This window comes from Antedon bifida, chromosome 10 (genome assembly GCF_963402885.1).
Source record: "Antedon bifida chromosome 10, ecAntBifi1.1, whole genome shotgun sequence".
Lineage (NCBI taxonomy): Eukaryota > Metazoa > Echinodermata > Crinoidea > Comatulida > Antedonidae > Antedon > Antedon bifida.
The window spans coordinates 21,269,313-21,287,278 of record NC_136235.1 but is presented as its reverse complement, the minus strand read 5'-3'; the positions used below and the strand labels follow the sequence as shown (position 1 = coordinate 21,287,278).

At 33.0% G+C, this 17,966-nt stretch overlaps 1 protein-coding gene across 3 annotated transcripts in view; it reads left to right on the top strand.

The window, feature by feature from the left end:
• The window catches only part of LOC144854759 (insulin-like peptide receptor), a 45,651-nt gene that overhangs the window by 14,442 nt on the left and 13,243 nt on the right, over nucleotides 1-17,966 (top strand). For all 3 annotated transcript variants that reach the window (XM_078712724.1, XM_078712723.1, XM_078712722.1), the window contains exons 3-7: nucleotides 9,635-9,804; nucleotides 10,206-10,368; nucleotides 10,685-10,789; nucleotides 12,016-12,160; nucleotides 12,548-12,768. In XM_078712724.1, coding sequence (XP_078568850.1) covers nucleotides 9,635-9,804; nucleotides 10,206-10,368; nucleotides 10,685-10,789; nucleotides 12,016-12,160; nucleotides 12,548-12,768 — 804 coding nt within the window. The remainder of the gene's footprint in view (nucleotides 1-9,634; nucleotides 9,805-10,205; nucleotides 10,369-10,684; nucleotides 10,790-12,015; nucleotides 12,161-12,547; nucleotides 12,769-17,966) is intronic.

The following is a 17,966-nucleotide window of genomic DNA, read 5'->3' as shown; positions in this document are numbered from 1 at the left end:
GTTGTTATTTAGCTAAATTGAAAAACAATTTTAACTGCCTTGGTGTAATGAGGATAACAAATTTGTAAACTGGCATTTGTGTAGCAACAGATTAAACGGTCTAATCCTAAATTTGTACCATAATTCAGTAAGGCATCTTACCTTGCATTAGCTATACTGTAAATAATACAACTAAAGTATTCAACATGTGAAATGCCAAGCTAGTTGATGTTGCATTTTCCATCAATTTATAATTTTGGAATGTTTTGAATGACATTTGCTGGTTTTTCCCTCCTTAATATGCCAGAGAAACATTAGGAGAGTAGTGACTATTGTTTTATCCAGGTACTACTATGCTAGGCACAACTTGCTTAAAAATAAAGTTGTTTATATACATAATAGATTTTTATTTATTTCACTTCCATAAACACAACCATTGCCGATACGTTGACATCTATTGTAAAGAAGAAGGGGTTTGCAATACACAATAGTTTGAACATGATATTAATTATACCTTTTCTGCCATAATTTATTGTTGTTATTTTAACATAATAATATCATCATAAAAATCAAGGAGAATGCCATATGTGGGTTTGACAGAAAGAAAAGGGAATGCCATACAGTATGTGGGTTTGGCAGAAAGGTTAATGCCATGTGGATTTGACAGAAAGGGGAATGCCATATGTGGGTTTGGCAGAAAGGGAAATGCCATATGTGGGTTTGGCAGAAAAGGAAGTGCTTTATGTGTGTTTGGCAGAAAGGGGAATGCCATATGTTGGTTTGGCAGAAAGGGGAATGCCATATGTGGGTTTTCAATCTATTGTTATCAGACCAGTGACACTGTGAGAAATTGCTGCATTCTCCATGAACTATCAGTTTAACTGTGGCAAGTAATTTGACTGTTGATTGTCATCCTTCAAATTCATGTCAGTAAGTTTAACTGAGGTAACAGTTCACATAATGTCTGCCATACAAGGCTTGACCAATCAATCGTTATATTACTGTCAACTTTAATTAATACACAGGTTGATAAAATGTTGTATCAATCTGAAGATGGTGCATTATTTTACACTACAAGGACCTGTGGCGGATCCTGCAATGGCATAAATGTGTGACTTGCATTTTGGTAAATAAATCATTATAATGCATACCGCATCGGGTCTAATACACACCCCCACATTGCAATGAGTGCTCAACAGCCTGGTCACCAATGGCATATTTAAATTATTAAATGAAAATATTTTTTAATAGTTTACCCATCCGACTTCCATAAAGCGCCTTACCTTATGTCTACCTTTTGTGATAAAACTAGCCTAATTGTCAGCTAGGCCATCCACAGAATATCAGTTAAAACTGTAGCAGCAGTGATTTTCCTTGAGACTTGGCGGAATTTAGGCCTACAGTACAATCAGCCGTTATAATCAAATATCTATATTGTAATTGTTTTCTTTTTGGTTTAATTTAAACTATTTTAAAAAGCTAATGTTTGAAATCTTGTTGAATACATGTACTTTGAATAGGGTGAGTAAAAATTACAGAATACTCGATTGTAAATTTAGGGATATAACTAAATAAACATTTTGAATACATGAGCGAGACACATATTTAATGGTTCTTTTAAACGTTCTTAGATAGTGAACACCCCCCCATAATTAATGTAATCTACCAAATTTGTTTGTTTTTTGTTTCTACAATGGACGGACGTACAGCGGATCTCACCACACACACACACGTGGTGAGGCAGTGGAATTTTTGCCATTTCTACAGACACAAACACAACTTAATTATTTACTTTAATTATTTAATGAACAAAGGATTCGTCAAGCAAGTATAGTATACATTCTGTATATAATTCTTTACGTTTTTAAACCATTCATTAATACGTACAGCAAGTCTTTATCTGGCAATGACTAGATGTTAGTGGAATTATATACAGATAGTTAATTTAAAAACCAGATCGAAACATTTTTCGAAGTATACATTTAATAAAATATATTTATGTATTCATAACTTGAGTTTCTTCACTGACGACATTAATTTTAGACGCAAAAGGAAGATACTTCAAAATATTTCATTTTCCCAGATTAATTACTTTTACGATCATTTAATATCGATTATCTTTTCATCATTTGAGAAGTATTCCGTAGAAAAAATTAAACATAATCCTGTTGAGCAGCAGTAATTCAGTAAAGACATATGATAATAAGATGAAGTGAGGCTGGTGGCTATCATTACGCTGCCGTATGATATCGTCAGCGTCTTTCTAATCGCTCTTTTTACTCAGGTAAACAATGTCATTAACACGCAAACTGTAATCCTTTAATACTTGTACTTGTATTATAATTATCTACAAGAGGAATACAATGTTGCCAGTTTCACTTGCCCACAAATCAACAATTGTAATAAAATATTATGTTTGTCTTTCATGATTAAATGTATTTCCTTAATTCCTGTCATTTTATATTTCATCATAAAAAAAAATCTGAATTAATTTGTTGTTTCAGATTTTGTTGATTTTATAAATTAGTTTCTTTGTTAATACTAGAATTTAGTGAATTGTACTATTTACAAATGATTAATTATTTCAATATTTAATATAAGAATTAATACAAAAAACTATGAATAATATTAATTAAATGATAATATATTAATTTAATAATAAATTCTTTTGTTTTATTCAATTTTTAATTTAAACTTTTAAGTGCGATCTTTAATTATTCCCAATGGCTGAAAACGGCCTATCTTTGAATGAGTTTAGGAATTCCACAACCAAATTATTTCAGAAACAAGTTGCAACTTGTGCTGCCCAAACACATTTGTCATTGTTTTTATTTGTTTAAATTGTTTTCTATGACAAACATGATAATGCTGTTATTTATTATACTATTATAATGTACAACGATTTTAGCATCAACAACCAGAAAGTGGGAAAAAACAATATCTTTCTATACCATTTAGTAAAGATGCGCGATTTACCGAATTTTGCCCTTGCGTATATTTATATAGATAGATAGAGATATAGGTATAGAACTAAACAAGACCTGCATTGAAGTAATATAGGAATACATTGTTATTTCTTTGTTGTACAATGGAAAATAAGAATTGTTATCAATAAGTTGTCAATATACATTTATAGATAAAGATAATATTTATGTTTTAATTATATATTGTTGGTATGTAATTGTGGCAGGTATCTATTAACAATGCAGCAAAACAATATATGCTTCTTATGTGAATAACAATATAGCATCAAATCAACTGGAAACTGGCAGCCATCCACAGATGGGCACAACCCCTTTGAATGCCTTTGTGGAATGTAGTATGCAGATTTGTGTATTTGCTTTGCTTTCAAATTGTAGTAGCTTCACTTGATAGTGTACTGTTAGCAATCACACTAATTCAATTAAACAGATCAGTCGTTTTTAAAAACCTGTGTATAGTAGGTATTCCCATGAAATACAGTACCTCCATTTTTATTTAACTCAGAGCGTTTTACAATTCTAGTTCAACTTTCTCATGTTTCCCTTTCTTCCACTCACGGCAAATATTAGGTTGCCAAAATGACGACTTGAAATTTAAAATGTCAGACATCGTATTAAAAAAAAAAGAGTAACATAATTTTCACAAGGCCCCTGGTTCAGCTTTCTATACTATAATATAACAGATTTGAAATTATGAAAAAAAATATCACTCCAGAACCAATATACTACCACCAGTTCTACTAATTAAACCTGGTCTTTTCTGGTACCTCATTTTTATGATCTGTATATATAGAAATATTCTCAATAGATATGGAAAAAATTACAACACATTTATTAATAGGAAGTGAAAGAAGACAGTAAACAAGAAATATTTTTTACAACAAAATCCCCTCGACAACAGTTTCAATTAATTGTTCTTTCTTCATTAAATGTTTTTATAATGAGTAATAAATGCATGAAAAATAGAAATGTTTTGAGTGCCACACTCCCCCTTAAATAAAACATAAAATAACTCTATTCCGTATGTAAAGATACATAATCTATCATTAAATTGTGGAGACAGCAAGACATTATAAAGAGCTTTTGAAAAACGCTGTTCATTAAGAAAAAATAATTAAGTTTTTTCTCATTTCACTTGATGTTGTTTTAAACTGTAAGTGCTCATTTCTGTCTTTTTTCATGGATACTATTAAATCATATCAGAGGTGAAAACCTTGTCCTACTTTATACAAGTGGCTTTACCATGGAATAAATGTGAAATGTAAATCTTAATTTGAACTAGACAACCATGATCTAGATTCTGTTAATAGTCCGCCTTCAAATCATTTCTTTTTGTAACCTTTTATACTAATGCTTTTCTGAATTAAATAGCAAATAAATTTCATTGTAAACATTTTCTTTTTGTAACCTTTTATAATAATGTTTTTCTGAATTAAATAGCAAATAAATTTCATTGTAAACGTAATGTTCATGGTAATGATATAGAAATAGTAGGTTTTTAGAATATTATCAGAATGACTACTATTTGTGTATGCGAATATTTTGTTTTAACTTGTGAAAGGTTGTTACTTAGGCTATGGCGTTATAGCGTCTTAGCGTATGATGTAAATAGCAAGGTCAAATTTAAACTGTGTTTAGACACAGAGTTTGAGGTTATTGTTTCAATAGCGTGCGTCATTCAGGTTGTTTCTTTTGCATATATTTTTTTTTATTCTATTTTAAAAAAAATTTCAACAGCTTTAGGGTTTGCCAACTTTTTTTCTGAAATTTGTGTGTTGCAAAATCTCTCTGAAAAAATGTTGACGATAAATAAACATACCTCAGAATTATTCTAAAATGTATCATTTCCCCCATGTTCTTATATGAAGTAGCATGTGTGATAGAATGCAGAAGGCACAGAACTGGTAAAAATCTTACGCTGTAAGTCTTACGTATTCCAATTCAATCTTGCTTTCTTGCGCAAAAATCTGCAAAACAATACTCTAAAGTAAATGTTGGGTTTTCCCTTTTTTGTAATAAATTTTTTTACTATTTTACAAGATCGACATCATTTCTTTTTCCAAGCCTATCGGACAACAACATAATAAGTTATGGGATCGTCTAAATTATTCTTTAATAGGCATATATTCACGAATTGAGATGATCCCTGAATTTTACTCAGCCAATTTACATCATGGACTTGTTTGTAGCTGAATGCTTTTCTATAGAGCTAGGGGGCACTGGCAGACACACAGCTAGGGGGCACTGGCAGACACACAGCTAAGGGGAACTGGCAGACACACAGCTAAGGGGAACTGGGAGACACACAGCTAGGGGGCACTGGCAGACACACACAGCTAGGGGGAACTGGCAGACACACAGCTAGGGGGCACTGGCAGACACACAGCTAGGGGGCACTGGCAGACACACAGCTAAGGGGAACTGGCAGACACACAGCTAAGGGGAACTGGAAGACACACAGCTAGGGGGCACTGGCAGACACACACAGCTAGGGGGAACTGGCAGACACACAGCTAGGGGGAACTGGTAGACACACAGCTAGGGGACACTGGCAGACACACAGCTAGTAGCCTGTATTATTAGGGGAATTTCCTGTACAAGACCACCATTATTTATAGTTATCCGCACTTTTACTTATTCTAAAGTTCCTTGTTAATTGTATCATGTATGGAATCATCATCTTTTTTTCCTGTATTTTAAAAAAAAATGGCATGTTTCACAAAAAGTTACGCACAGGCGCATTTAAAATTAGCAAAATTAATTTTTAATCAACTTTCTACATGATTCATGACATTTTGCACATGTCTTTTTGACCATGTCTTTTTGACACGAAGATGTAAACGGAGAAAAAAAAAATGTTTTTTCTTTTGAATTATATTTTTCCAGTATTTCCTAGTAACTGAAAACAAAATTTGAGATCAACATTTTGATAACTGACTCACTGTTTTTAAAAAAATTTTAAAAAATTTAAATAAATGTAGATAGACTTTTTATTGAAGTTTTCCTTTGTCTGTTCCCATGTTTTTTCTGAATATGGAATTGGGATTAGGGTTTATATTATCTCTACTGTTGGTATATTTGCCGCCTCCCATCAAATAATCATTTTCACATGAGTATTTTCTTCTATTGTTAACAATAGCTATTTTCCTTTTAACTTAAATCCCATCTAAGTAATCATTTTTATATTATTTCTATCGCCTATGTAAGTTTCAATAGCTATATTCTCTCTTTATCCTAATAATATTGTGCCTTTCCTTCCCTAATTAATCTTCCACTATTGCATGTCATTAGCAATATTTTATTCTCATAAAACATCTGTTTTTTTCTCCCACAATATCTTAAAATGTTAATTACCTACAAAGTGTTTTGTCATTAATATCATCGTATTATTAGTTTTTGGAAAAACAAATAAATAACATTTGATATCTATACAAAGATTTCGAGAATAACAAGAATATCACATTTGCTGAAACAAACACATGCATAGAGGAAATGAATATTCTTTAATTTGTGTGTCAACTATCAAGCAGACATAGTTTAATTTGATCATTCTATATTACTTCCTATCAATTACCTTATAATAATCAATCGAATTTGTAATCAGAATCTGTTTATTATAAAACTAATTTTTCCTGTTACCTAATCTACTTAACAGGTAACCTAGATAAGCTAATTTACTTTTTGTTTGATTTTTAACAGTAATAAACATTTATTTCTACTGATAAAAGTATTACAGTTTGTTTACATAATATATATAGTCAGGGTCATGTCAAGAAGTACAATAGTACGTTTGTCACAAGATTACCCTATAAACAAACAAAACATAATTTTCTATAAATAAATAAAAATAAATTATAAGTAATAATACAGAATAACACAGACAAGACAAGTACAATACAATTACAGAGAAAATGTACAAAAAAATCAGAGCCTATCGGATTGAATAAAAAGAAATGTTTCCTAATGTTCTTGCGGAAAACAGGGAGAAAAATTCTATTTTTTATGTGGACGTCAATGCCGTTCCATAGACGTGGGCTAGCAGGGGGATGCAGGAAAACACTCTACTACAGTGATAATCACGGTTTCCTAGACAGCCAGCTTATAAAATCTACAAACATGTTACTAGAATTCTCTTAATGATAGGAAATCTAACTTACTAAAGGAATGTAGGTTTAAGGAAATACTTGAGGATAAATGTAATTGTAAGTGCTAGTGGTCAAAGCAGCTAGCCTCTGTCAGGTTAAAATAATCAGTATTTACTGATGGTATATTGATCTTTATATTGGTTAAAGCACGCATACAAATAATTCCCATATCCTTTAAGTCTTATTTCTTGCATCTGCTTTCTCTTTGGTCACGATTGGACTTTCTATTGGTTAGATAACATCTTATGATAAGTCTGGAGAATGTTTACAATTTAATAATTGGGTGAGGCTTGCCCTCAAAACTTGTTGTTGATTCCATTAGCAATAGATGTGTGACTTAACTTGACATTGAAGTAGCTTTCAAAGGGTAAAATACTTGCAGTCCAAACCAAACTTTGATTTAAACTTCACGAGCAAGTTCTTATACCACTTTGTGTTAAAATAAATACAATAAAAGTAAACGCTGGAATTTCCGTCATTTAGTACAAAGATAGTGTGACAAGAAGCAGATACCAATCTTTTTAGCAGTCAAAGTGTTAATTTACATCTTATTTTTATGCATGTTTAGTTCAATCAATGTGATCATGATATATAGGACCTTTGGTCATGTTTTTTACACAACTTTTTATAGCTTTTTTCCCTTCTCATTTACAAACTTTTTCATTTACGAACGTCTCTCAGATCAAGGGGTACGTAAATGAGAAGGTTGACTGTATGTCTAAAATGGAATGCAACTGTTACATGCAGTAATTATATGTGCAGCTAATATACATAACCTCCGATCATTTTTTTTCTAGACCGTCCGTCGATACGTATCAATTTTAACTTCAAGCCAGAAATCAATTATTTAAACGCTTTATTTGTTTGTCACGTCAACGACCCATTGTAAATCAATGATTCGTAAAGTGAACATTTTAATAAAATACTGTAAACCAAAATGTTTATTAATGTCATGATTCGTCATAATGTTAGCATGTGTGTGTGTGTGTGTGTCACCACCAAACAAACAATGTGTGTCACAATAACATATCACTCACTCATATTTGTATTCTGACTGACTTCATGTCAGATGTCAAATAATACAGTGTTGTGTTAGGTTCCAGGAATGACCTACATAATGCTGTTAAAATCTATACCTAGACTTGTCTATAGACCCTTTATTGACATGTCTATAGACCCTTTATTGACTAGTTATGTGTCAGTAACCATTTATTCTGTATGTAATGATATTTAACAGTAAAGTGATGGCAAATTCCCAAAGTAAATGCAATGTATACTGGGAGTATCATGCTTTGATCATGCTGAGAAATATTGCATATGAAGTTGTTGTGTGGTGTACACTTACAAAATACACAGTGACCTTACAATACTTTGAAGAATAGTAAATGCTAGTGGGGTGATTTTGATTGAGTGAGAAAAATATGAACTAAATAGGTCAAGCAGAGGTTATTGTTCTCCTTTGACTTCTTTGGGTTTTGAAGGAGGATTCTGGGCTTAAAATTTTAATATTGTTTGTTTACTACATAAAAACTATTATAATGAATGTGCATTTATTTGTCCAGTATAAAATATCAGAAATTTACTTTCTGTACACTACGTATATCATAATATATTACACATATAAGGAAACATACACAAATATAGACATGTCAAAATAAAAAAGTAGTAACGAGAAATTAAAAAAATTAAATTTCAGTGTAAATTCATGGAAAGTCTGTTTTTCAGCAGCTTAGGGAAGCTCATTAATATTCATGATAAAATATTCACAAAGTCGAGTCGGTAATCGATCCCAAACTTGCGTACTTAATTTAATTTTCAGAAAACTTACTGATAATTTTTGTGGAAGCATAAATTAATTTAGTCTACCTGGATTATAATTTTGATGTAATAATTGTAATATAAATGGTGAGATTGGAATGTCTGACAATGATAGTTTATGGTAGTTGTGGTTACCTTTATTGTATGTGAAGGCTTCACCAAATATGCAAAGACTACACATTCTGATATCTTAATTGTTTTTACAACACTTGCACCTTTAATTAAAACAACCACCAATGAAGGATAAAGTCATTAAATTACCACAAGTATAGACAACTTGTCCAAAATGCTGTTTTTATACCCTAAAATGCCATAGCATCAATTAATAGCAGTGTTTATAATAATCATCACAGTGTCAGTAGATCAATCTGAAATCTAGGAGTGCTAATTTACTGCTGTAAATCCCACCCACCCACTCTGTATTTCATTATATCCGTCATGAATTAAAAAAAAAAAAAAACTGTCTGGAATCCTATTGGGGTTCGTACAATCTCGCCAGGATCACACTGTAACCGTTTTAATTTTTCATAGATTTTTTTGTCGGGATCCCGTTGGTATCCCACCGAATGGGATCTTGAGAACTTTTAGTGCACACAGTTTTTGAAAATCAATCTTTTCAATATACAGATAATTATGAAATATTACCAATATTACAAGTCACTATATATGATTGCCTTTTAAATAACATTATTACCATTTTTTGTATTTCAGTTTGTCCGCCTGAGTGTAGAGATAATTGTTTTGATGAAAACACATGTTGTAGTGAACTTTGCATCGCAGGTTGCTCCAAACCATCATCAGATCCGTACCATTGCAATGCCTGTAGGTACTTCATATCCTATGGACAATGTGTCCGCAAATGTCCAAGATCATCTTTAGTGGTAAGATTTTCCATTTTATTTTTTAGTTTACATAAAATCAAAGTGTTCTTATTTGTTTTTGTGGCGGTGGTTTTGCAGTAAATACATTTATGTTTTTAATGTTAAAAAATATTTTTTGTACCACTCAAAGACACTTTCCCCACATTTGTTTATTTCTCATTTAAGGTCACAAACTGTATTTTATTTAAAAATGAATACTATACATGGGTATACTGTGTGTCTTTGCTGCACTACTGGCTGCCGTGGGTCCATGGAGGGCCTAATCCGAATTTCCTCAGACCTTTAGACCTAATATTATTTTGATATTGCTTTGTACATTATTATCTTTTGTTTCAAAGTATGCAATATAAATGTTATGTAAATAAATGTTATTATTAAGTATTTTCTTACTGTCATTTTAGTGGCACAAACATAGGTGTGTTACCATGGATGATTGCATCACATATTTTGGATTCTGGTACAAGTCTACCAATGAGTGCGTTGATCGTTGTCCTAGTGGCTACACTGCCAACAATAAGAGCAAATGTGAACGATGTAAGATAGGAAACTGTGGAATAGATCCAGGTAACATATTAACATTATTATACAGATATTGACTCCTTAGAGGTGAAATATAAGATTTGACATTCCCGAGGGAATGATGTCTTGCTTGAGGGAATATATATTTCCTGAAGTAAATTTGCAGCCAGGCCTTTTGACGATGTCAGAGTCGCGTAGCGCTTGTTGCGCATGATCTTATTTCTATGACTGATCAAAAATTTATTTATTATTATAATTCATATCATGGGTCAACTTTTTATGGATTAAAAAAATGTTTCTTGATGTGGTTTTGAAATAAAATTGTAAAAATAATAATAATCGTTATAATGTTATTTTATAGATTGTCAAAGTAGTAAGCAACCAATCAAGTCATTAGAAGATGCAGAAAGATTCAAAGACTGTACCTTTATTGAAGGCTCACTGGAAATTGAAATTAAAAATTCAGGTGAAGAAAAAAATATCAACATCTTCTAATTATAATAATTTGTTTATTTTTACTGGATGTGAAGTGTAGAAAATGATTTTGATGATTTGTGGTGTACAAATCGATTTCTAATATGCCCTTTACAAGTCTGTAGTTTTCAGACAAAAATCGAAACGCCAACTGGTGGACTAACATAAAAACGACAATGACTACAGACTTGGAGCATTTGATTGTTGGTTATGTACCTTCATTTGATTGTTGGTAATATGTACCTTCTTCTACCAATTTAGTGCAAACTTCATACATGAAGCCTATAGCACTAATACATTCATTTGATTATTTTGGAAGGCTGGCCTAGAATGTTCTAAAGTTCAATCATGTTTACTAAAATCATTTACAGTTGATTTTTCTTCACTGTTTGTGCATTTTATTATCCTCAAGTCACCATGAAGAATGTGAGATGCATCTGTGTCCATTCATTTCATAACTAATACTATAATGTGTACTTACTATAGTGATGCCTGCCAGTGTAAACTTTGATTTCAATTTATTTGACTCATAAAATTGTATAGAGACATTTAGGAATTTAAGGTATTTAGGAAAAAGAAGAAACAACATACAAAACTAAAATAAATAAATAATATTGTAATGAGTAAAATATGTGTTTGTTGTGGTGTTTTTTGTTAAATTTATTTCTTATTATTTTGTTTTGTTAAAATTTAAATAAAATATATTTTTTCCTCTATGTAATTCTGGGGTAGTACTAGCAGGTCAGTGCTAAAGCATGCTTGCCACACTGGTAAGCAACTTAAGTGCTCCTCTTTCTCAAAATCTCTAGACGAGTAACATATCATTTTATTTACTTGGCCTTAATGAACATTATAGTATTAAATATGATTGAATGCATACACAGAAAACAAACAAGAACATTCTTACAATTAAAGATTTCTTTTCTAATATTAATTACTATTCAAAGGAGTGTATCTGTAAAGCTCTGTCTACACTATCAAACTTTATATGACAAAAAATGTGATGTGCCCATGTATGGAAATGATGATGTCATATCACTACTATATTTGGGCATATCATTACTATATTTGTGCACATCACACTTTTCTTTCAAACTAGTTTGATAGTGTAGACAGAGCTTAAGAAATAATTTAAAGGAATAAAATTGGTTAAGGATTGCGTAATTTACATACTACTGTGAAACAATGATGTTTTTTCTCATTAATATTTACTTGCAGCTAACATTCGGAAAGGCCTAGAGGAGAGTCTTGGCAAAGTTGAAGTGGTGTCTGGTTTTGTTTCAGTCTCGCATTCATACCCACTTGTTACCCTGGACTTCTTGAAGAGTCTTCGAGAAATCCAGGCAAAGGAATTAAAAAACAAGTGAGTTTTCAATTTTGAATTGGCCTAGTCATTTAGTCTTGGTTTTGTAGGTCTAGCTGGTAAACATTGTACACTAGCCTGACGTTGTCTGTCCTTTTTTTTGGCAGAATCTGTTAATACAAATCGGGGGAAGACCCGGTATTCTCGCTGAGAGTTCTTCCGTTGTTATTCCTTGCAAACCAAGAATATCAATCTGCGCACGAATTAGAATAAAGTTATTTTCAAATTTGTAATGTTTTACAAACAAAAGTGGAGTTTGTGAACATAAAATAAGATAAAAAAATGTAGAGAAAGTGTCTTTAAAATGCATAAATACCAACTGTGTGCACTAAACTAATCATATGTTTCTCTCTAAAATTTGCAAATTTGTTTCCATATTTGTTGTAGTAAATATGCATTCTACGTTTTGGAGAATCGTAACCTGGAGAAAATCTTCTCAAATGATAATCATGTGAACATCACCGTGGGCAACAACTCTAAACTCTCGTTTCATGAAAATCCTAAACTTTGCATCTCTGAGATTAAAAAGTTTCAGAAGCTAATTCAAGGAGCAGCGCCACTGACGGACATTGATATCTCACCATCATCTAATGGACACCAAAAAGCATGTAAGTAAATATATATATATATATATTTCAGCAATTAAAATGCGAAGCATCTTTGTAGTACTGTGTGCGGCCGGGTATGTTCTAGCATTGACAACCATTAGAAACACACCTATTCGGGGAAAATTGTTGAGCCTAAATTTGTTTTAATCGTCAATAATTAATTATCAGAGTAAACCTAGATAAAACATACTTTATTATCCCAACATAACTTGAACAACAGATCATTGCTAAAAAAAATTGTATCCAAATTATCATGATATTATAATGAACGGCTCTTGAATATTTGATTTAAAACAAAATTTCAATATAAGGATCCTCATTAAGAAATAATTAGTAATGTACAGCTGTTTTGTTCCAAAGGTAAGAGGACAGCAGCGTATCAGTATCTTACCTGTCAACATTGTTAATAAGCTTAGCTAAGATATACTTGTTTTTAAAACCAATTTAACCACATACAGTTCCAACAATTCGATTCAATTTATTCCGGATTTTACAAAACAAACAATAACACATACATCACACATGCTAGATGTAAAGTATTATTATTTTTCATTTACATATAATAGCATAGTGCTTAAGTACTAAGTACTAACATCTAATTATAGAGCTCTAATTATTGTCTTTTCTGTTCTGTTCTACAATGGTTCATTTTGCTGAAGTCCTTCTAGTGTTAGATGTCTAATAATAGCTTGTTGTAATTAGTGTAGCAGTCCTTGTAGTGTTATTGTCTAATAATAGCTTGTTGTAAGTAGTGTAGCAGTCCTTGTAGTGTTAGATGTCTAATAATAGCTTGTTGTAATCAGTGTAGCAGTCCTTGTAGTGTTAGGTGTCTAATAATAGCTTGTTGTAATTAGTGTAGCAGTCCTTGTAGTGTTAGATGTCTAATAATAGCTTGTTGTAAGTAGTGTAGCAGTCCTTGTAGTGTTAGATGTCTAATAATAGCTTGTTGTAAGTAGTGTAGCAGTCCTTGTAGTGTTAGATGTCTAATAATAGCTTGTTGTAATTAGTGTAGCAGTCCTTGTAGTGTTAGATGTCTAATAATAGCTTGTTGTAAGTAGTGTAGCAGTCCTTGTAGTGTTAGATGTCTAATAATAGCTTGTTGTAAGTAGTGTAGCAGTCCTTGTAGTGTTAGATGTCTAATAATAGCTTGTTGTAATTAGTGTAGCAGTCCTTGTAGTGTTAGATGTCTAATAATAGCTTGTTGTAAGTAGTGTAGCAGTCCTTGTAGTGTTAGGTGTCTAATAATAGCTTGTTGAAAGTAGTGTAGCAGTCCTTGTAGTGTTAGATGTCTAATAATAGCTTGTTGTAATTAGTGTAGCAGTCCTTGTAGTGTTAGATGTCTAATAATAGCTTGTTGTAAGTAGTGTAGCAGTCCTTGTAGTGTTAGATGTCTAATAATAGCTTGTTGTAAGTAGTGTAGCAGTCCTTGTAGTGTTAGATGTCTAATAATAGCTTGTTGTAATTAGTGTAGCAGTCCTTTTAGTGTTAGATGTCTAATAATAGCTTGTTGTAATTAGTGTAGCAGTCCTTGTAGTGTTAGATGTCTAATAATAGCTTGTTGTAATTAGTGTAGCAGTCCTTGTAGTGTTAGATGTCTAATAAATGTCTGTGAAGTTGGTTACTAGTTCCTAGTTCCTAGTTCCTTATTCAAATTCAATTAAAGGGACAGTCACGTCACAAATATTTTTAAAAACAGATTTTAATACGTAATAATTGTCTAATTGAGTTGTTATTGCATCAACATGTTAGCCTTGACCTCCTCTACTTCTTCCGGTCAAAGTTCATTAACATTTATTCATTTACACCCTCTACGGCGAATAAGTAACTAGCTTTTACGAACGTTATAACACTTGACCTACTTCCTTTTTTCAAAATATTTTGGTATAGATCGATGACCCTTGACCTACTCTAGCATTTTCCACCCTAGTTCCGCGAACTTGTTTGCATCTACGCCCTCTACGGCGAATAAGTAACTGGCTTTACGAACATTATAACACTTGACCTGCTAAATTTTTTCAAAATATTTTGGTATGAATCGATCACCCTTGACCTACTCTACCATTTGCCACTCCAGTTCCGCGAACTTTTTTGCATCTACGCCCTCTACGGCGAATAAGTAACTGGCTTTACGAACGTTATAACACTTGACCTACTTAATTTTTTCAAAATGTTTTGGTATGGATCGATCACCCTTGACCTACTTTACCATTTGCCACCCCAGTTCCGCGAACTTTTTTGCATCTTCGCCCTCTACTGCGAATAAGTAACTGGCTTTACGAACGTTATAACACTTGACCTACTTAATTTTTTCAAAATATTTTGGTATGAATCGATCACCCTTGACCTACTCTATCATTTGCCACCCCAGTTCCGCGAACTTTTTTGCATCTACGCCCTCTACGGCGAATAAATAACTGACTTTTACGAACATTATAACACTTGACCTACTTAAATTTTTCAAAATGTTTTGGTATGGATCGATCATCCTTGATCTACTTTACCATTTGCCACCCCAGTTCCGCGAACTTTTTCGCATCTACGCCCTCTACGGCGAATAAGTAACTGGCTTTACGAACCTTATAACACTTGACCTGCTTAATTGTTTCAAAATATTTAGGTATAAATCGATCACCCTAGACCTACTCTCCTAATTGCCACACCAGTTCCGCGAACTTTTTTGCGTCTACGCCCTCTACGGCGAATAAGTAACTGGCTTTACAAACGTTATAACACCTGACCTATTTAATTTTTTCAAAATGTTTTGGTATGGATTGATCACCCTTGACCTACTTTACCATTTGCCACCCCATTTCCGCAAACTTTTTGGCATCTACGCCCTCTACGGCGAATAAGTAACTGGCTTTACCAACGTTATAACACTTGACCTCCTTATTTTTTTCAAAATATTTTGGTATGAATCGATCACACTTGACCTTCTTTATCATTTGCCACCCCAGTTCTGTGAACTTTTTTGCGTCTACGCCCTCAACGGCGAATAAGTAACTGGCTTTTACGAACGTTATAACACTTGACCTATATATTTTTTCCAAAATATTTTGGTATGAATCGATCACACTTGACCTTCTTTATCATTTGCCACCCCAGTTCCGTGAACTTTTTTTGCATCTACGCCCTCTACGGTGAATAAGTAACTGGCTTTACGAACGTTATAACACTTGACCTACTTAATTTTTTCAAAATATTTTGGTATGGATCGATCACCCTTGACCTACTCTATCATTTGCCACCCCAGTTCCGCGAACTTTTTTGCGTCTACGCCCTCTACGGCGAATAAGTAACTGGCTTTTACGAACGTTATAACACTTGACCTACTTAATTTTTTCAAAATATTTTGGTATGAATCGATCACCCTTGACCTACTTTAACATTTGCCACACCAGTTCCGCGAACTTTTTGGCATCTACGCCCTCTACGGCAAATAAGTAACTGGCTTTTACGAACGTTATAACACTTGACCTACTTAATTTTTTTGGGGGGTGGCAAATGGTAAAGTAGGTCAAGGGTGATCGATCCATACCAAAACATTTTGAAAAAATTAAGTAGGTCAAGTGTTATGACGTTCGTAAAAGCCAGTTACTTATTCGCCGTAGAGGGCGTAGATGCAAAAAAGTTCGCGGAACTGGGGTGGCAAATGATAGAGTAGGTCAAGAGTGATCGATCCATACCAAAACATTTTGAAAAAATTAAGTAGGTCAAGTGTTATAATGTTCGTAAAAGCCAGTTACTTATTCGCCGTAGAGGGCGTAGATGCAAAAAAGTTCGCGGAACTGGGGTGGCAAATGATAGAGTAGGTCAAGGGTGATCGATTCATACCAAAATATTTTGAAAAAATTAAGTAGGTCAAGTGTTATAACGTTCGAAAAGCCAGTTACTTATTCGCCGTAGAGGGCGTAGATGCAAAAAAGTTCGCGGAACTGGGGTGGCAAATGATAGAGTAGGTCAAGGGTGATCGATTCATAGCAAAATATTTTGAAAAAATTAAGTAGGTCAAGTGTTATAACGTTCGTAAAGCCAGTTACTTATTCGCTGTAGAGGGCGAAGATGCAAAAAAGTTCGCGGAACTGGGGTGGCAAATGGTAAAGTAGGTCAAGGGTGATCGATCCATACCAAAACATTTTGAAAAAATTAAGTAGGTCAAGTGTTATAACGTTCGTAAAGCCAGTTACTTATTCGCCGTAGAGGGCGTAGACGCAAAAAAGTTCGCGGAACTGGAGTGGCAAATGGTAGAGTAGGTCAAGGGTGATCGATTCATACCAAAATATTTTGAAAAAATTTACAGGTCAAGTGTTATAATGTTCGTAAAGCCAGTTACTTATTCGCCGTAGAAGGCGTAGATGCAAAAAAGTTCGCAGAACTAGGGTGGAAAATGCTAGAGTAGGTCAAGGGTCATCGATCTATACTAAAATATTTTGAAAAAAGGAAGTAGGTTAAGTGTTATAACGTTCGTAAAAGCTAGTTACTTATTCGCCGTAGAGGGTGTAAATGAATAAAATGTTAATGAACTTTGACCGGAAGATGTAGAGGAGGTCAAGGCTAACATGTTGATGCAATAACAACTCAATTAGACAATTATTACATATTAAAATCTGTTTTTAAAAATATTTGTGACGTGACTGTCCCTTTAATTGAATTTGAATAAGGAACTAGGAACTAGGAACTAGTAACCAACTTCACAGACATGTCTAATAATAGCTTGTTGTAATTAGTGTAGCAGTCCTTGTAGTGTTAGATGTCTAATAATAGCTTGTTGTAAGTAGTGTAGCAGTCCTTGTAGTGTTAGATGTCTAATAATAGCTTGTTGTAATTAGTGTAGCAGTCCTTGTAGTGTTAGATGTCTAATAATAGCTTGTTGTAATTAGTGTAGCAGTCCTTGTAGTGTTAGATGTCTAATAATAGCTTGTTGTAAGTAGTGTAGCAGTCCTTGTAGTGTTAGGTGTCTAATAATAGCTTGTTGTAATTAGTGTAGCAGTCCTTGTAGTGTTAGATGTCTAATAATAGCTTGTTGTAATTAGTGTAGCATTCAGTATAATGCAACATTTTCTGTTTCTACTCGCCTTTTAACATGATTCAAGATTATGAATATTTAACTTTTAAATTGATAACTGAAAAAAAAACTATGAATCCAAAGGCAAATTACTGAAAATAATGGCAATGCTGTTGATTGGTATCAGTGGCTG